Source organism: Vespa velutina, chromosome 4, assembly GCF_912470025.1.
Source record: "Vespa velutina chromosome 4, iVesVel2.1, whole genome shotgun sequence".
Taxonomy (NCBI): Eukaryota; Metazoa; Arthropoda; class Insecta; order Hymenoptera; family Vespidae; genus Vespa; species Vespa velutina.
Window position 1 is genome coordinate 2,399,924 of NC_062191.1, and position 16,205 is coordinate 2,416,128.

At 29.1% G+C, this 16,205-nt stretch overlaps 2 protein-coding genes across 6 annotated transcripts in view; one reads left to right on the forward strand and one right to left on the reverse strand.

Annotated features, from left to right (window-relative positions):
- The window catches only part of LOC124948853 (cytosolic carboxypeptidase 2-like), a 7,976-nt gene extending 115 nt beyond the window's left edge, over positions 1–7,861 (reverse strand). The window contains exons 1-15 of the mRNA XM_047493090.1: positions 7,205–7,861; positions 6,209–6,420; positions 5,912–6,064; positions 5,507–5,811; positions 5,018–5,164; positions 4,695–4,803; positions 4,020–4,268; positions 3,541–3,876; positions 3,093–3,320; positions 2,869–2,960; positions 2,565–2,760; positions 1,884–1,980; positions 1,491–1,707; positions 1,185–1,385; positions 1–1,038 (exon numbers count right to left, since the gene is read on the reverse strand). The exon at positions 1–1,038 is cut by the window's left edge and continues 115 nt beyond it. Of these exons, the coding sequence (XP_047349046.1) occupies positions 405–1,038; positions 1,185–1,385; positions 1,491–1,707; positions 1,884–1,980; positions 2,565–2,760; positions 2,869–2,960; positions 3,093–3,320; positions 3,541–3,876; positions 4,020–4,268; positions 4,695–4,803; positions 5,018–5,164; positions 5,507–5,811; positions 5,912–6,064; positions 6,209–6,420; positions 7,205–7,277 (3,249 nt within the window). The 5' untranslated portion in view covers positions 7,278–7,861 and the 3' untranslated portion in view covers positions 1–404. The remainder of the gene's footprint in view (positions 1,039–1,184; positions 1,386–1,490; positions 1,708–1,883; positions 1,981–2,564; positions 2,761–2,868; positions 2,961–3,092; positions 3,321–3,540; positions 3,877–4,019; positions 4,269–4,694; positions 4,804–5,017; positions 5,165–5,506; positions 5,812–5,911; positions 6,065–6,208; positions 6,421–7,204) is intronic.
- The window catches only part of LOC124948854 (glutamine-dependent NAD(+) synthetase), a 16,828-nt gene extending 1,751 nt beyond the window's left edge, over positions 1–15,077 (forward strand). For 3 of the 5 annotated variants that reach the window (XM_047493092.1, XM_047493091.1, XM_047493093.1), the window contains 12 exons: positions 9,218–9,400; positions 9,553–9,808; positions 10,288–10,480; positions 10,624–10,864; positions 11,030–11,272; positions 11,397–11,512; positions 11,700–12,004; positions 12,134–12,342; positions 12,983–13,208; positions 13,655–13,831; positions 14,121–14,226; positions 14,658–15,077. In XM_047493092.1, coding sequence (XP_047349048.1) covers positions 9,255–9,400; positions 9,553–9,808; positions 10,288–10,480; positions 10,624–10,864; positions 11,030–11,272; positions 11,397–11,512; positions 11,700–12,004; positions 12,134–12,342; positions 12,983–13,208; positions 13,655–13,831; positions 14,121–14,226; positions 14,658–14,686 — 2,247 coding nt within the window. In that variant the 5' untranslated portion in view covers positions 9,218–9,254 and the 3' untranslated portion in view covers positions 14,687–15,077. Of the gene's footprint in view, positions 1–9,217; positions 9,401–9,552; positions 9,809–10,287; positions 10,481–10,623; positions 10,865–11,029; positions 11,273–11,396; positions 11,513–11,699; positions 12,005–12,133; positions 12,343–12,982; positions 13,209–13,654; positions 13,832–14,095 lie in introns of all 5 variants that reach the window. The other 2 variants (XR_007100870.1, XM_047493094.1) reach the window with 2 other exon arrangements.
- The last annotated feature ends 1,128 nt before the right edge of the window (positions 15,078–16,205 follow it).

Below are 16,205 nucleotides of genomic sequence, written 5' to 3' on the forward strand. Positions count from 1 at the left end.
ATATTTTTTTGCAAGCCGTTATCTTCTTATCGAGTCATACCATTAAGCTATAATGATTTATTTTACATGAATTGTATTAGAAGTTGAATTTACACAATCATATAAATTTCATTATATGTATTAATCAATATAAAACGTAAGTTGATCGATAATTATATGTTATATGTTTGATGTATTTATGGAATAATTGTTTATTTAATTCATTGAAAGGCTTATTAATGCGATAGAATGAATAGCACATAATAAATAATTTTCTGCATTTTCGACTTCGTCATGTTACGCATACATATATACTTATATACTTGTACAGAGGTATAGCTGGGTATCACGTTATTATGCAATCAATGGAATATTTTGAAAATAATAATCAGAGCAGTTTAATTTTCTTCACTCTATGAAATGGATTATTTCATTATTTTTGCACTAGCAACGCGTTTTTTATTATTATTTCCCGTAGTGCCATTAGATATTCTCGTTTTTTTTAATTGTTTCTTTTTCTTTTGCTTTCTCTTTCCATTCTTCAATTTACTCGTATTGTTCAAACTGTCCTCCGAATTCGAGCTATCCGATATAGGCGCTGTTAATGATTTCAATTGTTGTATAGTACGAATTTTGTTAATTTTATTTCTAGCAATTATTCTCTCAGTAGCTACGACGATATCATTTTTATGATTCTTAACGCGTGTATCTAATTTTTCTTCTCTTCGTTCTTTCTTCGCCGATGTAGTAGTTCTAAATAATTTTAAAGAATCCGCTTTAACAGATAGAAATGAATTTTTATTATTTGTACCATTGTTATTGTCCTTTATGTTAGAACTCAAATTCACCGCCATTTCCCATTTCAATCGAGATCGTTTCTTCTTCGTAACTTTGACCTTCTTATCATCTCGTATATCATCTCGAACATCCTCCTTATCTCTCGATCTAATCTGTTCATTAACAATGATATTCTGTTTCCTTCGTGATTTCTTTTTTGTCTTTCTCAATTCCGTCGTTCTTTCGAAATAATCGAGCGTTCGTAATTTTTCTGTGCACGTCCTGAAAAAAAAAGAAAAAAAGAAAAGAAATACATACGATGATCAATTTTAAAAGAAATAGAAAGATCGAATTAATTATAGCAATTGATTATATGAAGAAAAAAAAAAAAAAAAAACAAACAGAAAAATTCAAATCATTTCGTTAACCTTAACAATATTTCATTATTTCTATTACAACTTGTTAAAGCGAGACTAGATATTCCCCAACTTAATGGTACTTTTCCGAAATCATTATTAATAACAGTCATGCCATTTTCCGTATTACGAATTGGTATTCCCATCCAAAATTGTTGTCTGAAAGATGAGACCTTTCTTTCGACGGATGCTGTACAAGGATGTTTCAATATTCTAGATCGGAAAGAAATATTTGTTAAATTCCTTTTTTTTTTTTTTTTGTAAATCATCTTTTTTTCTTTTTTTCTTTTTTTTTTTTTTTTTTTAATCTCGAAATACCTGGACAAACGATGACAACGTACTCGTTGTTCAATTTTTCGATTATCCTCATCGGGCAATAAATGTTCACCCAATGATAAACTACGTGGTCTAATTATGGCAGGAAGTAAAGAACATTCTGCTGTACGTTCGTCTTTCTTTATTTTCCCTTCGTATCCTCCTCGTAAATCAAGAATATTTTCTCCTTCTTTATGTCTATGAATCCTTGCTGAGATACCTGAAATTATAATCTATATAATTAATTTTTCCAATAATATTACGTATAACTTATAAGGAAGAAAAAAACGAAAATATAAAGAAATAAATAAATTGGACAAATAAAATGAAATTTATAACAAGGAAATGAATTATATTAAATAATGAAAAAATAAAATTGAACGTTCGATTATTCACCTCTTGTCTTCGATCGATCATCGTCGATCCAATCTGTCATATAACATAGATCACTTCCTGGATCAGTCGTATGCAAATCCATGACGGCTCTAGATTGCTATGGAGAATTCAAATTTATACGATCACAAATGATTTTTATTTCTTTTTTTATTTTTTTTTTATTTTCTTTTATTTTTATTTATTTTTTTATTTTCTTATTTTTTTTTTTTTTTTTTTTTTTTTTTTTTTTTTTTTTTTTTTGAAGATTTTCATAAAGAGTTGAAATTTATAGCATTGTAAATAATTCTTTTTTTTTTTAATATTGTTATATATATTAACTTGTAATTTATAAGATTTGAGATTATCTTTTTTTTTTCTATTCTTTTTTTTTTTTTCTTTTTTGAAATTATTATACAGTCCAAATTTACGGAGTTGTAGATAATTTCTTTTTTTCTTTTGTGATTGTTATAGAGACTTGATTATTTACAAGATTATAAATTATTGTCATAATTTTTTTTTCCGTGGGAAAGATTTATGAAGCATTTAAATCTACATGATTGCAAATAATTCTTTTCCTCTCTTTTTTTATTTTTTATTTATTTTTTTTTTTTTTTTGTTCTTTTTGACACAGTTCTAGAGAATTTAAAATTTGCAAGATTATAAACAATTGAAATTTATAAGAATATAAAAAATGATTATTACCAAAAATTTCCTTCGTTCCAAATATTTTCGTTCCATCTCCTTCGTTCTTATCCTTCTCTTCAATAAATTCATACTTCCAGTGGAACCAAAATTAGGAGATGGCGGTGGTGCAGGATGATATTCATTGTGTACTTCGTCGTAAGGATTTATCATTGATTCGTCCGATGCATGACTTTCAGAGTTGTCACCTTCGTCGCTAAAAAAAATTTTATTTTGATCGTGCCAACAATTTTTTTTTTTTTTTTTTAATATTTTCAGAGAAAAAAAGAACCAATTTAATAAGATAATAAATATTGTGATGTACCTTGAGTAATCGGTTAAATCGATATTAGTAGGTTCTTCGGCATTGGATCCCTCTTTGATCAATCTCATTAAAATTTTTGTTCGTAATTTTTCCTGTTAAAAAAAAAAAAAAAAAAAAAAAAAAAAAACAGAATTAAAAACGATCGAGGCATTTTGAAAAAAAGTTCAGAGATCTTACGTCATTCTCGCACAATATTTTTTTCTTTTTTTACATGCTATAATTACCTTGGCCGGATCTTGATCAGAAAAATCAAGAAGCGTCTCGCAAAAGGCTTTACCGATTTGTTCGTAATCATGTGTAGAAAAGTGTGTACCAGATCTAGATCCTAATCTCGAGCCACCCATTGAAGCTTCCATTGTATAACTGTTTTGTACACCCATTGACCAAGCTACGACCCTACCTGTACCTTCCTTTCCCTTTTCCACATGAAATTTACAATTTTCGAAGGAAAACTGTGAGAAGGGGAAAAAAAATTTTAAGAACAAAAAAGCAAAAAAAAAAAAAAAGAAAGAAAAAAACAAAAGAAACGCAAGAAAAGCATTGAAAATCATATGAAATATCAACTCGTTCCCTCCTCCCATACCTCTCTTATTTTTTTTTTTTTTTTTTTTTCTTTTTTGAATCTTTTTACTTGTAATATATGCATCTCTATTTGGTCCCAAATACACGAACCTTATCAGCGGCATTTTTATGTAACATCAAAGGGAATATTTGTTCCGAGAGTCTTGCATTAGTACATCCAGTTCTTTTGTTCTCACATCCATAAGCAAATATATTATGTTTCCTAGAATGTGCGTGAAGGTCGCAATATATAGTTACTCCACATTCCTCGAGGAGTCTTCGTATCATCAATTTCGTATGCCAAACTGATGGATAGCTTTCACGCATTACCGTTCTATATTGTCTGTTCAAATCTTTACCGGATAGGGAACATCTGTTATTACCAACTATAACGCCGTCCGGATTTAACATTGGTATTAGCTTGAATACGAATCGTTCTCGCAACTCCTGCAATTATTTTTTACATGTCAGATAATTTTTATCGACACTCTCGAGGAACAAACAAAAGAAAGAAAGGAAGAAAGAAAAAAGAATCTTTTATGGGGGGGTTTTCTTTTATTTTTTTTTTTTTTTTTTCTTTTTTTTTTTACCTTGGCACGATTAGATTCGCCGGTAAGAAAATCGATGATGCCCTTCATTGTCCAACTGGACGGTGTCTCGCCAGGATGGACTCTGGCCGTTATTACAACTCCACGTTTTCTTTTTACATCCTCGTCGTACGTATGCGGCGCTGTAATCGTTAAATAATAAACACCATTCCCAGCCAATGTACGGCACAACAATCGTAACTTCGTAAATCTTGTTTTTATCGGATCGCTGACAATCTTTGTTAGATATTCCTAAAAATGAAAATCATTCTTATTACAAACTCGAAAGAAGAAAGTATCGTCGTGGTCAATCAGATTATTTTATTTTTTCAAACCATTTCAATCTATGATTTTGTATTATTAGTTTAAAAAGTTTTTCTTTTTTTTTTCTTTTTTCTTTTTGTTTACCTTTTTTTTTTTTTTGTTAAATTACACAAAAAAGGAAAATAATAATATTTTTTTCTTGCTTTTGTTTTGGCCGCAATAATAAATATACTCAATATTCTTTTTTCCTCTTCTTATTCTTTTTCTTCTCGTTATATATAGATAAATCATTTTTAAATAATATTTAAATAATATATATATATATGATGTATTATTAGATTAATAACATGATCGTCGGCTCGAATCATAGATTGATTTTAATAAAAGAAAAATTAATTGTTGAAATTTGTTTACCTGCAAATCCGTATACGTGTATGGGTAACAGTGTGCCAAATAAACTGTGTCATGATCGTGTGGGAAGGATATGTTAAACGTTAATGTATGCTTCTCCTTTTCCTCGTCTCTGTAAAATATTTTATTCGGGATCTTTTTTTTTTTCTCTCTTTCTCTCTTTCGGTAAAATATTTTTTTTCAGGATCTTTTTCGTCTCTCTCCCCCTCTCTCTCTCTCTCTCTCTCCCTCTCTCTATCTCTCTCTCTCTTTTTTTTTTTTTTTTTATTTTTATTTTTTTTCTTTAACGACAAAGTGCCTCCCCCTTCACCTCCCCGTTAACTTACGATTCGCCATTCTTGTAATAACTAATATTTTCCCCACATCTTCTCCAACCTATAGATTTAGTTCGTGCATCTTCGGTCGAGTACAAAAGTGGCCTAAGTCCTTCATTATATAGACTCTCCTCCTTACACATATTTACGATCGATAATCTATCGACAAATCAACATTTAATATATATGTATATATACATATATACTTTTTTTTAATAAGTCTTTAAGAAGACAAGAAAAAAAAAATAAGATAAAAAAAAAATAAAGAAAGAAAGAAAGAAAGAAAAATTTATAAAACTAAAAAAGAAAAAAATAAATTCAAAGCCAATTCTCTCCTTCGTTAGAAGTAATAGAAAAAAAATTGTATATATACATATGTATATATATATATATATTTTTTTTTTTTTTTTTAATTGGTTCTAACAAACGAGAAATATTCAATATACGATTCACAGTTTATAATTAAAAAATATTTATATATATATATATATATTTATTTACCTATAAGTGATTCTACTTCTGGTATTAGATATTTGAAAATAATACCATTGGGTGTGTCTTTGAGTGTATAAATCTCTTCTCAAATGCAATTGATAATACGTATCGGTAATTTTAACGACCTTTCCAAGATTTCCAGATTCGAATCGTGACTCGAATCTTAGATCGCTATTGGTATCGGCAATGAAGAACATATCGGTTATGTTCTTTTCGTCCTTCGTAGAATTTAACGTGTATTCATTCGTATCCTTGAAAGTTTTGTTGGAAGACGATAGAATTGGATTTCCACCAACGCATGATCTATTAAACTGATCGTTATGAATATTTTTTTTTTCTTTTATTTTTATATTAAATCGTTCGAATAAATATGACAATAATAACGTCAATGATCTATGTAATATTACTCACGTAATTTGTAACACTAGTTGGGCAGTAACGAAATATAACGGTACCTAACTCATCGTCAATTGGTTTTGGCGTGGGTTCCTTACCGTTAGATAAATAAAATGGTTCTGGATTAATCGGATTATAATCTATATGACGAATTCTCTCTTGGATTACCTGAAATGATATTTAAATGTTATCGTATTAGCGATCTGTCATAATGATCGATGATCATTATTTATTATTTTTTTTGTTTGTGATTTTTTCACGTTTTTCTCGTTTTTTTTTTTTTTTTTTTTTTTTTTTCTTCTTCATATTCACTTGACACTCCGTTGGCCAACGTGCCATTTCTTGAATGATATTGTCCGCGATACATTGCGAGCTCAATGTTCTAAGTGTTTCCTTCGTGTTTCGTTGTTTCCCCGGTTCCAAGGATCTTGAAAATAAATTCGTTTCGATGCCGTCGTTTAAAATTCTACAACGTTCCAAAATTTGTGATTCCTGCGGTGTTTGCAAACTCGTCAATGCCGTACCTATATTAAATTATTATTATTATTGTTTCGTGGAGAGAAAAGATTTATTGAAGGATTAAAAATAAATAAATAAATAAATAAATAAATAAATAAATAAAAAAAAAAAAAAGAAAAAAACAAAAAGAAGAAGAAAAAAGAAAAAAGAAAAATAAGTAAAATTAAAAGGATCGTATATCTTTCAAAATTGTCTATACGATTGATTTTCTGAGACTAATGAAATATAAATAAATATTAATGTCGAAGTTTAACAAGTTTTCGGTTAAGCAAATTTTCGAATGTTTTCTGTGATATGGAGGAAAAGAAATTTCAATACAAATGAAAATAAAAATAATGATAAAAATGCAAAAGAAATATGTTAAAAATCGATAGAAGTTTAAGTTCAAAGGAAGCTCAAAGTTTTGTAGAAATAAAATCGTCTCTGGGAAGTTTTGTTCCTGAGCAGTTAAAATAGTTTTTCCTCCAAGTGTCACAGAAAATATTCTATTAGCATCAAGTCATTCAGTTTAGGGTACAATGTACTAACGTTCACGACCTTAACCATGTATTATAGTTATATATGTATAGTATAACACACACACACATATATACACTATACATAACTCATTCAGCACACACAACACTTTAAGCACGTGAAATAAGATATATGAAAAGTGATCGATACTTTAAATCATGAACTAATGAAAATTGTGAATGGTTTTTGAATTTCGAGATAATTGAATTTATATTAATATATTTTTATATTTTTATATTTTTATATTTTTATATTTATATTTATTGAACCCACCAGAGATTGATCGAATTGGGAACAACATAGCTTGAAGTTCACGTACTTTACTGGACGATAATAGATCTGTCATTTTTTGTTATCTCTCGTCATCATTATAATCATCGTTCTTCTTTCCATTAATTTCCGTTTCATCGTCCTCAATGATCTCACGATCATTATGATATTTCATCGAACTTGACATTTTTTTTTTAAAGACAAGATGATCATTTCATTACTTCGAAGACGAATTCTCTTTTAATTTTCTTTAAATGATTATAATTTCCAAGGACGACACTTGTTGGCGCCGCGCTGAAAAAAAATTACGAAAGGAAAAAAATTTATTTCAAATGTTATTAATAACTTCTTATTCAATTAATTAATTTCTTTTTTTTTTTTTTTTTTAACTTGACATTTGATAATTTCTCATAACATTAATGATTGTTTGTTATGAGTGATATTAAATAAAAGAACAAAACGAAAGTTATGAATAAATTTTTTTGTTAAATTAACTCTCCTCCGTCATTTGATCATTAATTTCTCGTAAAAATATTTGATTAATAATTTATTAAATGATACAGTCTGAAGGAGGGGACAACTAGTTTTGATTAAATTAAAAAAACCAAAAAAAAGCTCTTTTAACGTTCGATAAATTCTCGTAATATTTACAATGTTATTAACAATTTCAAGGCGGTTGGGGGGGGGGCGTGGGAGAAGGTGGAAAAAATAAATAATAATTAATCGAATTTTCTCAAATTTACTTGCCATTTGATATAATGCAATTCGTATTGGTAGAATTTAAAGAAAAAGAAAAAAAAAAGAACAAAAAAAAAAAGAAAAAAAAAAAAAGAAAAAAAAAGAAAGAAAAAACACAAATAATTACTTGCCATTTGAGAACAATCTCTCTTGCGGATATAGCCGATGTTAGAAGTTGTTAGAATGTTATCATTCTTCGGTAGAATAAGCTTGGCCGACTGAGAAGAAAGCCACGAGCCGATGAGGAGAGATTTGTAGAGTATAGTTAGGTATTGCCTGACAACGGTCGTCGTGTATTGGGGGCGGAGTCACTGGCATTCTGATTATTTGCCGTACTTTCGTATATCTATTCTAAGCTTATTCTAAGTTAATTCCAAATTCTTTTCATAGTATCTTTTTCTTCTTTTTTCTTTTTTTTTTTTTTTTTCGATATTCGATAAAAAACTGATAACGAAAATTTCAAATCTTATTGACCATTTCTACTCGATCATGATCGTTATATATCTATATAGATCACGATCTTCCATCATTTCATTATATTCGATATATTATTTCATTATTACAATAATATGTACAATTAGTATTAATGAAAAAAAAAAATAAAAAAAAAAAAAAGTATAACAAAGAGAAAAAGAAGAAAAAAAGAAGGATAATACAAATAATTCATTTGTCAAAATTAATCAAGTTCACTGGATGTGCATCCCTATAGTTTAGTCATAATAGTACTGATTGATGATGAGCTATAAGATATGTCTAACTTTTCATACTATTACTCCGATTAGTTGGTATTAGTGTATATATGTTTCTGGAGATTTTTGTAAGTGTTAGTGTGTAATGTGCACATAAAGGTATCTGCCTATTTGTCCGTCTACCTCGCGGTGCCGGGTTCTGAAAGTTATTGATCAATCAGAGACCGCCAAACATGCTAACAGAGTGTACAGGGATTCATTCCATCGAACAATTTTCTTTACCTTGCTATATCGATCATATATTCTGATTGACAAGTCTGCAATTGTTATATACCTACATATATATATATATATATGTACATGTGAAATATTGTCAGGTACTCTACATCAATTGTCTCCTATTGGAGAATTCGTAAAATTATATTTTTTGTCAATCATAATAAAAGTAATACAGAGACAAACGTGAATTACAATGTTGTTAATTTTTCGTTTTGTTTTTTCTTTTTCCCTTGTTTTTTTTTTCTTTTTTTTTTTTTTTTCCTTTTTTTTCCTTTTTTTTTCCCCCCTTTTATATTTTTATAATTCATAGATTACGAAAGCTAAGTGAAATAAAAAAGGATCGCAATATGGGTCGGAAAGTCACTGTAGCTGCTTGCACGTTGAATCAATGGGCCATGGATTTCGATGGTAATTTTAAAAGGATACTTCAAAGTATAGGGGAAGCCAAAGCAGCCGGTGCAACTTATAGAAGTGGTCCAGAATTAGAGATCTGGTATGTATGAAGAAAATTTAACGTTGATCATCGTTTTATCATCGGTCCCTTTATTGTTTTTTTTTTTTTTTTTTTTTTTTTTTTTTTGGCCGTTTTATATTCCACAAAAGACACGACAAAAATCCAGTTTATATTTCTCTCTTGTTGTTCAGTGGTTACAGTTGCGAGGATCACTTCTACGAATCTGATACATTGTTACATTGTTGGGAAGTTTTAGGAATGCTCATGAAGTCTAGTATTTGCGAAGATATTTTGGTTGACGTTGGGATGCCAGTGATGCATAAAAATGTAACTTACAATTGCAGAGTTACCTTTCTAAATTGGTGCGTATTATTGATCAGACCAAAAATGTTGTTATGCGAGGATGGAAATTATCGGGAATCAAGATGGTTTTCTCCTTGGACAAAGGTATATATTTTTTGTTAACATATATACATATATGCATACATACATACATGCTATATATATATATATATATATAATATATTTTCTCGATTAACCCTAGTTGTGACTATGAGATTGTAGAATACCTCAAATCAATTTTGAGTTGAATTAAAACAATTTGCGGATTGTACGATTCATGAATTCATTTTTATAATGACTAAATTGGAAATGCATCTTTAAACCTATTGATTATTATCTCCGAGGTTTCATAGAATATAATAGTATTCTTTTTTTTTTTTTTTTTTTTTTTTTCGGAGTCAAAATTATTTTACACAGTTGTGTTCAAAGTGCCTTAAAGGGTGTAGCGTCAATTCGAAGTGCGCAACTTGAAATTATTTTCAGGTGTGCACGCAGCTAAGGTTAAAAAAGAAGGAAAGAAAAAAAAAAACAAAGAAACAAAAAAGAAAGAAAGAAACGTTAATGATATTTGTATTAAAATTTAGGAACGTACCGTAGAGGATTACTTTTTACCAAGAATGATATCACAATTGACCGGACAAAATGTCGTACCTTTTGGTGACGCTGTTATTTCAACGAGAGACACTTGTATTGGTTTTGAAATTTGCGAGGAACTTTGGAATCCACGTAGCTCTCACATACCAATGTCGATGGACGGTGTCGAGATAATAGCTAATGGTGATAATTTCAATGATCAACAATAACATCCAACAATTAATAATTTGTTTATATTCTTGTTAAAATCGATCAAGTAAAATTTCATATATATATATATATATATATATATATATTTTTTTTTTTTTGTTTTTTATTAATTATAGGAAGTGGTTCTTATTTCGAACTTCGTAAGGCCTATGTAACCGTGGATCTCGTTAAATCTGCAACATTTAAATGCGGTGGTTGTTACATATTCAGTAATTTACGTGGATGCGACGGCGGAAGGATTTATTTTAATGGTGGTTCTGGTATATTTCTCAATGGATATATTTTAAATCGTGGAAAACAATTTGCATTGGAGGACGTCGAAGTTACCGTCGCGACGTTCGATCTGGAAGACATAAGGTTAGCTTAATGCAATGCAATAATTCATTTTATTATTATTATTATTTTCTTTTTTTTTTTTTTTTTTTCTTTTTTTTGCTTCTTATTTTTTTATTTGATTTCTGGGGAAAGAAAAAAAGAACACAAATACGAATCGATAAGCTTTAATCTGTTATTATTTCGTAGAAGTTATAGAAATAATATAAGATCGAGATCTCATTCGGCCGCACGCTCGGATTCATATCCACGTGTTAAAATAGATTTTGTTCTTTCTTCGGAGAATCTAATTACAAATCCTTCTGACAAACTAATAAATATGGAACAAAAGAATTCATTTGGTAATATGAATGGAAAGTTAAATGCAACGTATCATTCGCCAGAGGAAGAAATTTCATTGGCACCTGCTTGCTGGTTATGGGATTATTTGAGGTAAGTATAAGTTAAAAAATTAATTTTTACATATAGAGAAGTTAAAAACAAAACAAAAAAGAAATACATATATGTATATATATATATATATTTTTTTTTTTTTCTTTTGCATGTATTTCCAAAGACGTTCCTGTCAAGGTGGATTTTTCTTACCTTTAAGCGGAGGCGTTGATTCTTCTTCGTCGGCTTGCTTGGTCTACAGTATGTGTAATTTAATAGTTGAATCTGTTAGCAAAGGAGGTAAGTGTTTATTTTTAAAATTTAACAAATATATATATATATATTTAATAAAAAATATTTAATAAAATATAAATATAATATTTAACATTAATTAAAATTATTAAAAAATATAAATATAATAATGAATATTTAAATAAATTTTAATAATAATAATATTAAATAACTTAAATAAAATTTCAATTATCAGATGCTCAGGTACTATCAGATATTAGAAAAATTGTTGGTGATTGCGAGTACGTACCGACCGATCCTAAACAACTTTGTAATACACTTTTGGTTACGTGTTATATGGGAACGGAAAATTCGTCTGCCGAAACTAAAGCAAGGGCAGCCGAATTGGCGAAACAAATTGGTTCTTATCATCATAATATTATTATAGATACAGCTGTATCAGCAATTTTAGGTATATTTCAACAGATAACGAAGATAGTGCCGAGATTTAAGGTACACGGTGGTTCCCCGAGAGAAAATCAAGCCTTGCAAAATATTCAAGTGGGTTTTATAGTCGTCGTATCGATTAAAAATAATCAACTCTTCTCATATTTATTATTATTATTATTATTGTTATTGTTATTGTTATTGTTATTATTATTTTATATTTATTCTTTTTATTTTTCTTAGGCACGTCTACGCATGATAATAGCATATTTATTCGCACAATTGATGCTTTGGATTCGTGGACGTCCAGGTGGTCTTTTAGTACTTGGAAGTACGAATGTAGACGAGGCATTACGTGGATATTTAACGAAATATGATTGTAGCAGCGCGGACATTAATCCGATAGGTGGAATATCTAAGAACGATCTCAAACGATTTCTCATATACTTCAGGTAATTCCAATTGAGAAAATATTTGAAATATATCATTATAAAAAAAATATACATATTTGTATGTTATCGATTTGATTTTCGTTCGATCATATGACCCATTGATTTTGAATGTCGGGCAAGTTCACATTCATGAGGGCGAGGGGGGGGGGAGAGGGGGAGGAGGAGGGGAAAGGAAAAAAAAAGTTGTAATTCTTATTACAAGTTAACATAAAGTTTACGCTTTCAATTCAATTCACAATAAATATCTTTTAATATCAATATATAAAAAGTTATTATCAGTAAATTATTTCAACGATCAATGATATATTTATTGCGAGCTAATTTTAAAAGTGGAGGGCGAAGTACACATTGGCGTATAACAAAATCATGATTTTTTTTTTTTTTTTTTCACGTAACATGGATATAATCATTATTGCATATTAAATTTACATGAAGTAAGAAAAAGAAAAGAAAGAAAGAAAAAAAAAAAAAGAAAAAAAGAAACAAACAAATTAGAAAACAAGTCCATTACTGCTTAACATAATATTTTTTAAATCCATTCAAATGCGAATCCATTAAATGTCTGGCAATAATGTAAAATGTACTTGTATCCTACCTCTACCATTTTCAAAATCAACGGCTCCATATATTTCCATTTTAGAAAGAAGCACGGATTGTCAGCCTTAGATGATATATTAAAGGCACCACCTACGGCCGAACTCGAACCATTACAAGAAGGACAATTAACTCAATTGGACGAGGTAGATATGGGGATGACTTACAACGAGTTAGAAACTTTTGGACGTCTTAGAAAACAACATTGTGCCGGTCCTTACAGTATGTTTTGTCGGCTCGTTAATATTTGGGATAATTATACACCAAAAGAGGTATTAATTTAAATCGTATATCGTGCATTTGATTTTGTATATTTTAACCCTAGAGTTGTGTATAAATAATTTCAAATTGTGCTACACTTGGGAGATTAATAGACGGGGGTGGGGGGGGGTCTGGAATTTTGAACAGCCGTCATTTTTTATACGGTATGAATAATTTTGACTTTAAAACAAATAACTGTGTATTCTTCGAATCCTCGAAAATGATAATCAGTAGATTTGAAAAATGCATTTCGAATTCTATCATTATAAAAAAAAATAAAAAAAAAATAAAAAAATAAAAAAATAAAAAAAAAAAGAAATTCATGAATCGTGTAATAATTGTTTAAATTGAGTTCAAAATTAATCTGCGATATATTTTACACATCCTTAAAGGCACAACTTAGGGTTAAAATAATCGAAAGTGTAAATTTTATCATCGATACGTTTTAACGTTAAAGGTTGCCGACAAAGTAAAACATTTCTATCGTTGTTACGCGATACATCGTCACAAGATGACCATTCTAACACCATCCTGTCATACGGAAACTTATAGTCCCGATGACAATCGTTTTGATCATCGTCCGTTCCTTTACAATCATACTTGGAAATGGCAATTCAATGCGATCGACGAACAGGTGAGCCACGTATCGAAATATTGTCAAAAACGAACGTCGTCGAACGATATAATAAAATTGGATCGAAAGAATATTAAAAAAAGTATTGTTTGTTTCGGTGTTAATTCACGCTTGCGTTATAGCACTTGGTGCGTCGTTTTAAGAAAATTTGTTGTTCCCATTTTGTGATACTTATGACAATTGTTGTAACAATTAAAAATGATCTTATCGTTTCTTGGTTCTCTCTTTCTTTCTTTTTTTTTTTTTATTTTTTTGTTTGTTAAGCATCCGATGAAACAATTGATTACAGGTAAAACGAATGAACACAAAAGATGAGGAACCGTCCAGATCGAAGAAAGATTCGCCAAAAGTGCCAGCTAAGCCGAGACACGTGCCGTTCAACTCTGTAATCAGCAGTGAGTAAGATCAAAAAAAAAAAAAAAAAAAAAAATAATAATAATAATGACAGATAAGCAAATCGTCAGACGAGAGCCTGCGTTATTAAAATGCAAACCCGATGATCTGATGATCTTATTTTAAACGGCCTCCAAAAAAAAAAAAAAAAAAAAAAAATGGGTGTTGATGAAAAATAAAAAAAAAAAAAAATAGAGATATATAGAATAAAGCAAAAACAAAATAATAATAATAATAATAATAATATGCATCGAAAAAGAAGCGCAGCAGAAAAGTTTGGCGACTTATCAAACTTAAGTTTGGTGCCAATGAAAAGAGAAAAAAGAATAAATATAAAAAAAGAAAATAAGTAAATAAATAAATAAATAAATAAATAAATAAATAAATAAATCGAGGATACGGATCATCAGTGCACGATCATTCTCTGTTCCAGATAAGACACATCCCGGAGTAATAGTTTAGTAGCCGTAGTACTGTCTCTTTCTCTCTCTGTCTGTTTCTCTCTTTTTCTTTCTCTTTTTCTCTCTCTTTGTCTCTCTCTCTCTCTCTCTCTCTCTCTCTTTCTCTTATCATTTTAACATTGCAGCGCCAACGAGCGCAGAAAAAGACATTGGACTTGTTTATGTGTGCGTTTGCTGTTCTTGATGTTTTCACAAGAAAGATATTTGCAAGAAAGATGTCTCATATTTTTTTTTTTTTTTTTTTTTTTCCTTTTTTTTTACACCGATGCCCTCGAAAAAAAAAGGAACAAAAAGAGAGACATTGCAAAGACGACGTTTTAGCGCATAGAAAAACAAAACAAACATAAAAAAATAATCATAAAAAACAAATAAAGAACATGTTTTTAATGTAACTATCAGTTTCCGTTCTTCACATCTTTCGACATTAATTTTACAAGAACTAAACATTTTTTCTTTTCATTCTTTTCTTTTCTTTTTTCTTTTTTTCCATTTCTTCAAAAAGAATAAAGAAGAGATCGATGTGAGATAGAGACATTCGTAGATAATGAAATATTAAATACTTCGGGTGGTACGCAATAAAATTGAAGCCGATTATTATGAAAATGATGTAAAGTCATTTGAGATATTTCAATAAAGATATGTATATATTTAATCGTCGAACGTTATTTTTATGATCTTTTAAAAAATCGAATATATAGTAGAATTAATTCCCGTGAAAAAAAAAAGAAAAAAAAAAAAAAAGAAGAAAATGTAGTAATCATCCCTCTTATCCTCATTCCACCCCAACTAATATCTGGCAATGAAGGGTATCATTTAAAGATTAGAAGTAAGAATTATCAATATTGCGCTGAAACATAATAATTCGATAATCGATATGTAAGATCAGATGTCTATAAGTTTTAGATTTGGTATTTAAGAAGTATAAAAAAAAAAAAAAAAAAAAAAAAAAAGAAAAAAAAAAAGAAGAAAGAAAGAAAAAGAAAAGAAATGAAAAAAGTTAGATGTATTAACGTATTTATAATATTTCAATCTGAAATTTCAAATTTTTCTAATCCATTTAGAGAAAATATTCGCAACATACTTACTTTTCTCTTTTCTCTTGGAATTTTTTTTTAATAAACAATTCATAATGCGAACGATTCAAAGAAGGTTTCAAAACAAAACAATAAAGAAAAAGGAAGAAAAAGAAGAAGAAGAAGAAGAAGAAGAAGAAGAAGAAGAAGAAGAAGAAGAAGAAAAATATATGACAACATAGAGTTTAAAACAATTTTACAATCACCGGCACGTATTAGTAAGTTACTTTTGGGATTATATGCATATATAACATATATAATTTTATTGTCCCTTTGTTTTGCCGCATACAAAGAACGTAACCGTTTTAACCATATAGCATATCGACCAATCGTGTTCTGCCTAAGATCTATCAAGAGAATTTCAATGATATTCCAACACGCATTGAACCGAATGCATTGAACCAATCCTCCTCTCTCTCTCTCTCTCTCTGACTCTCTTATTCGGCA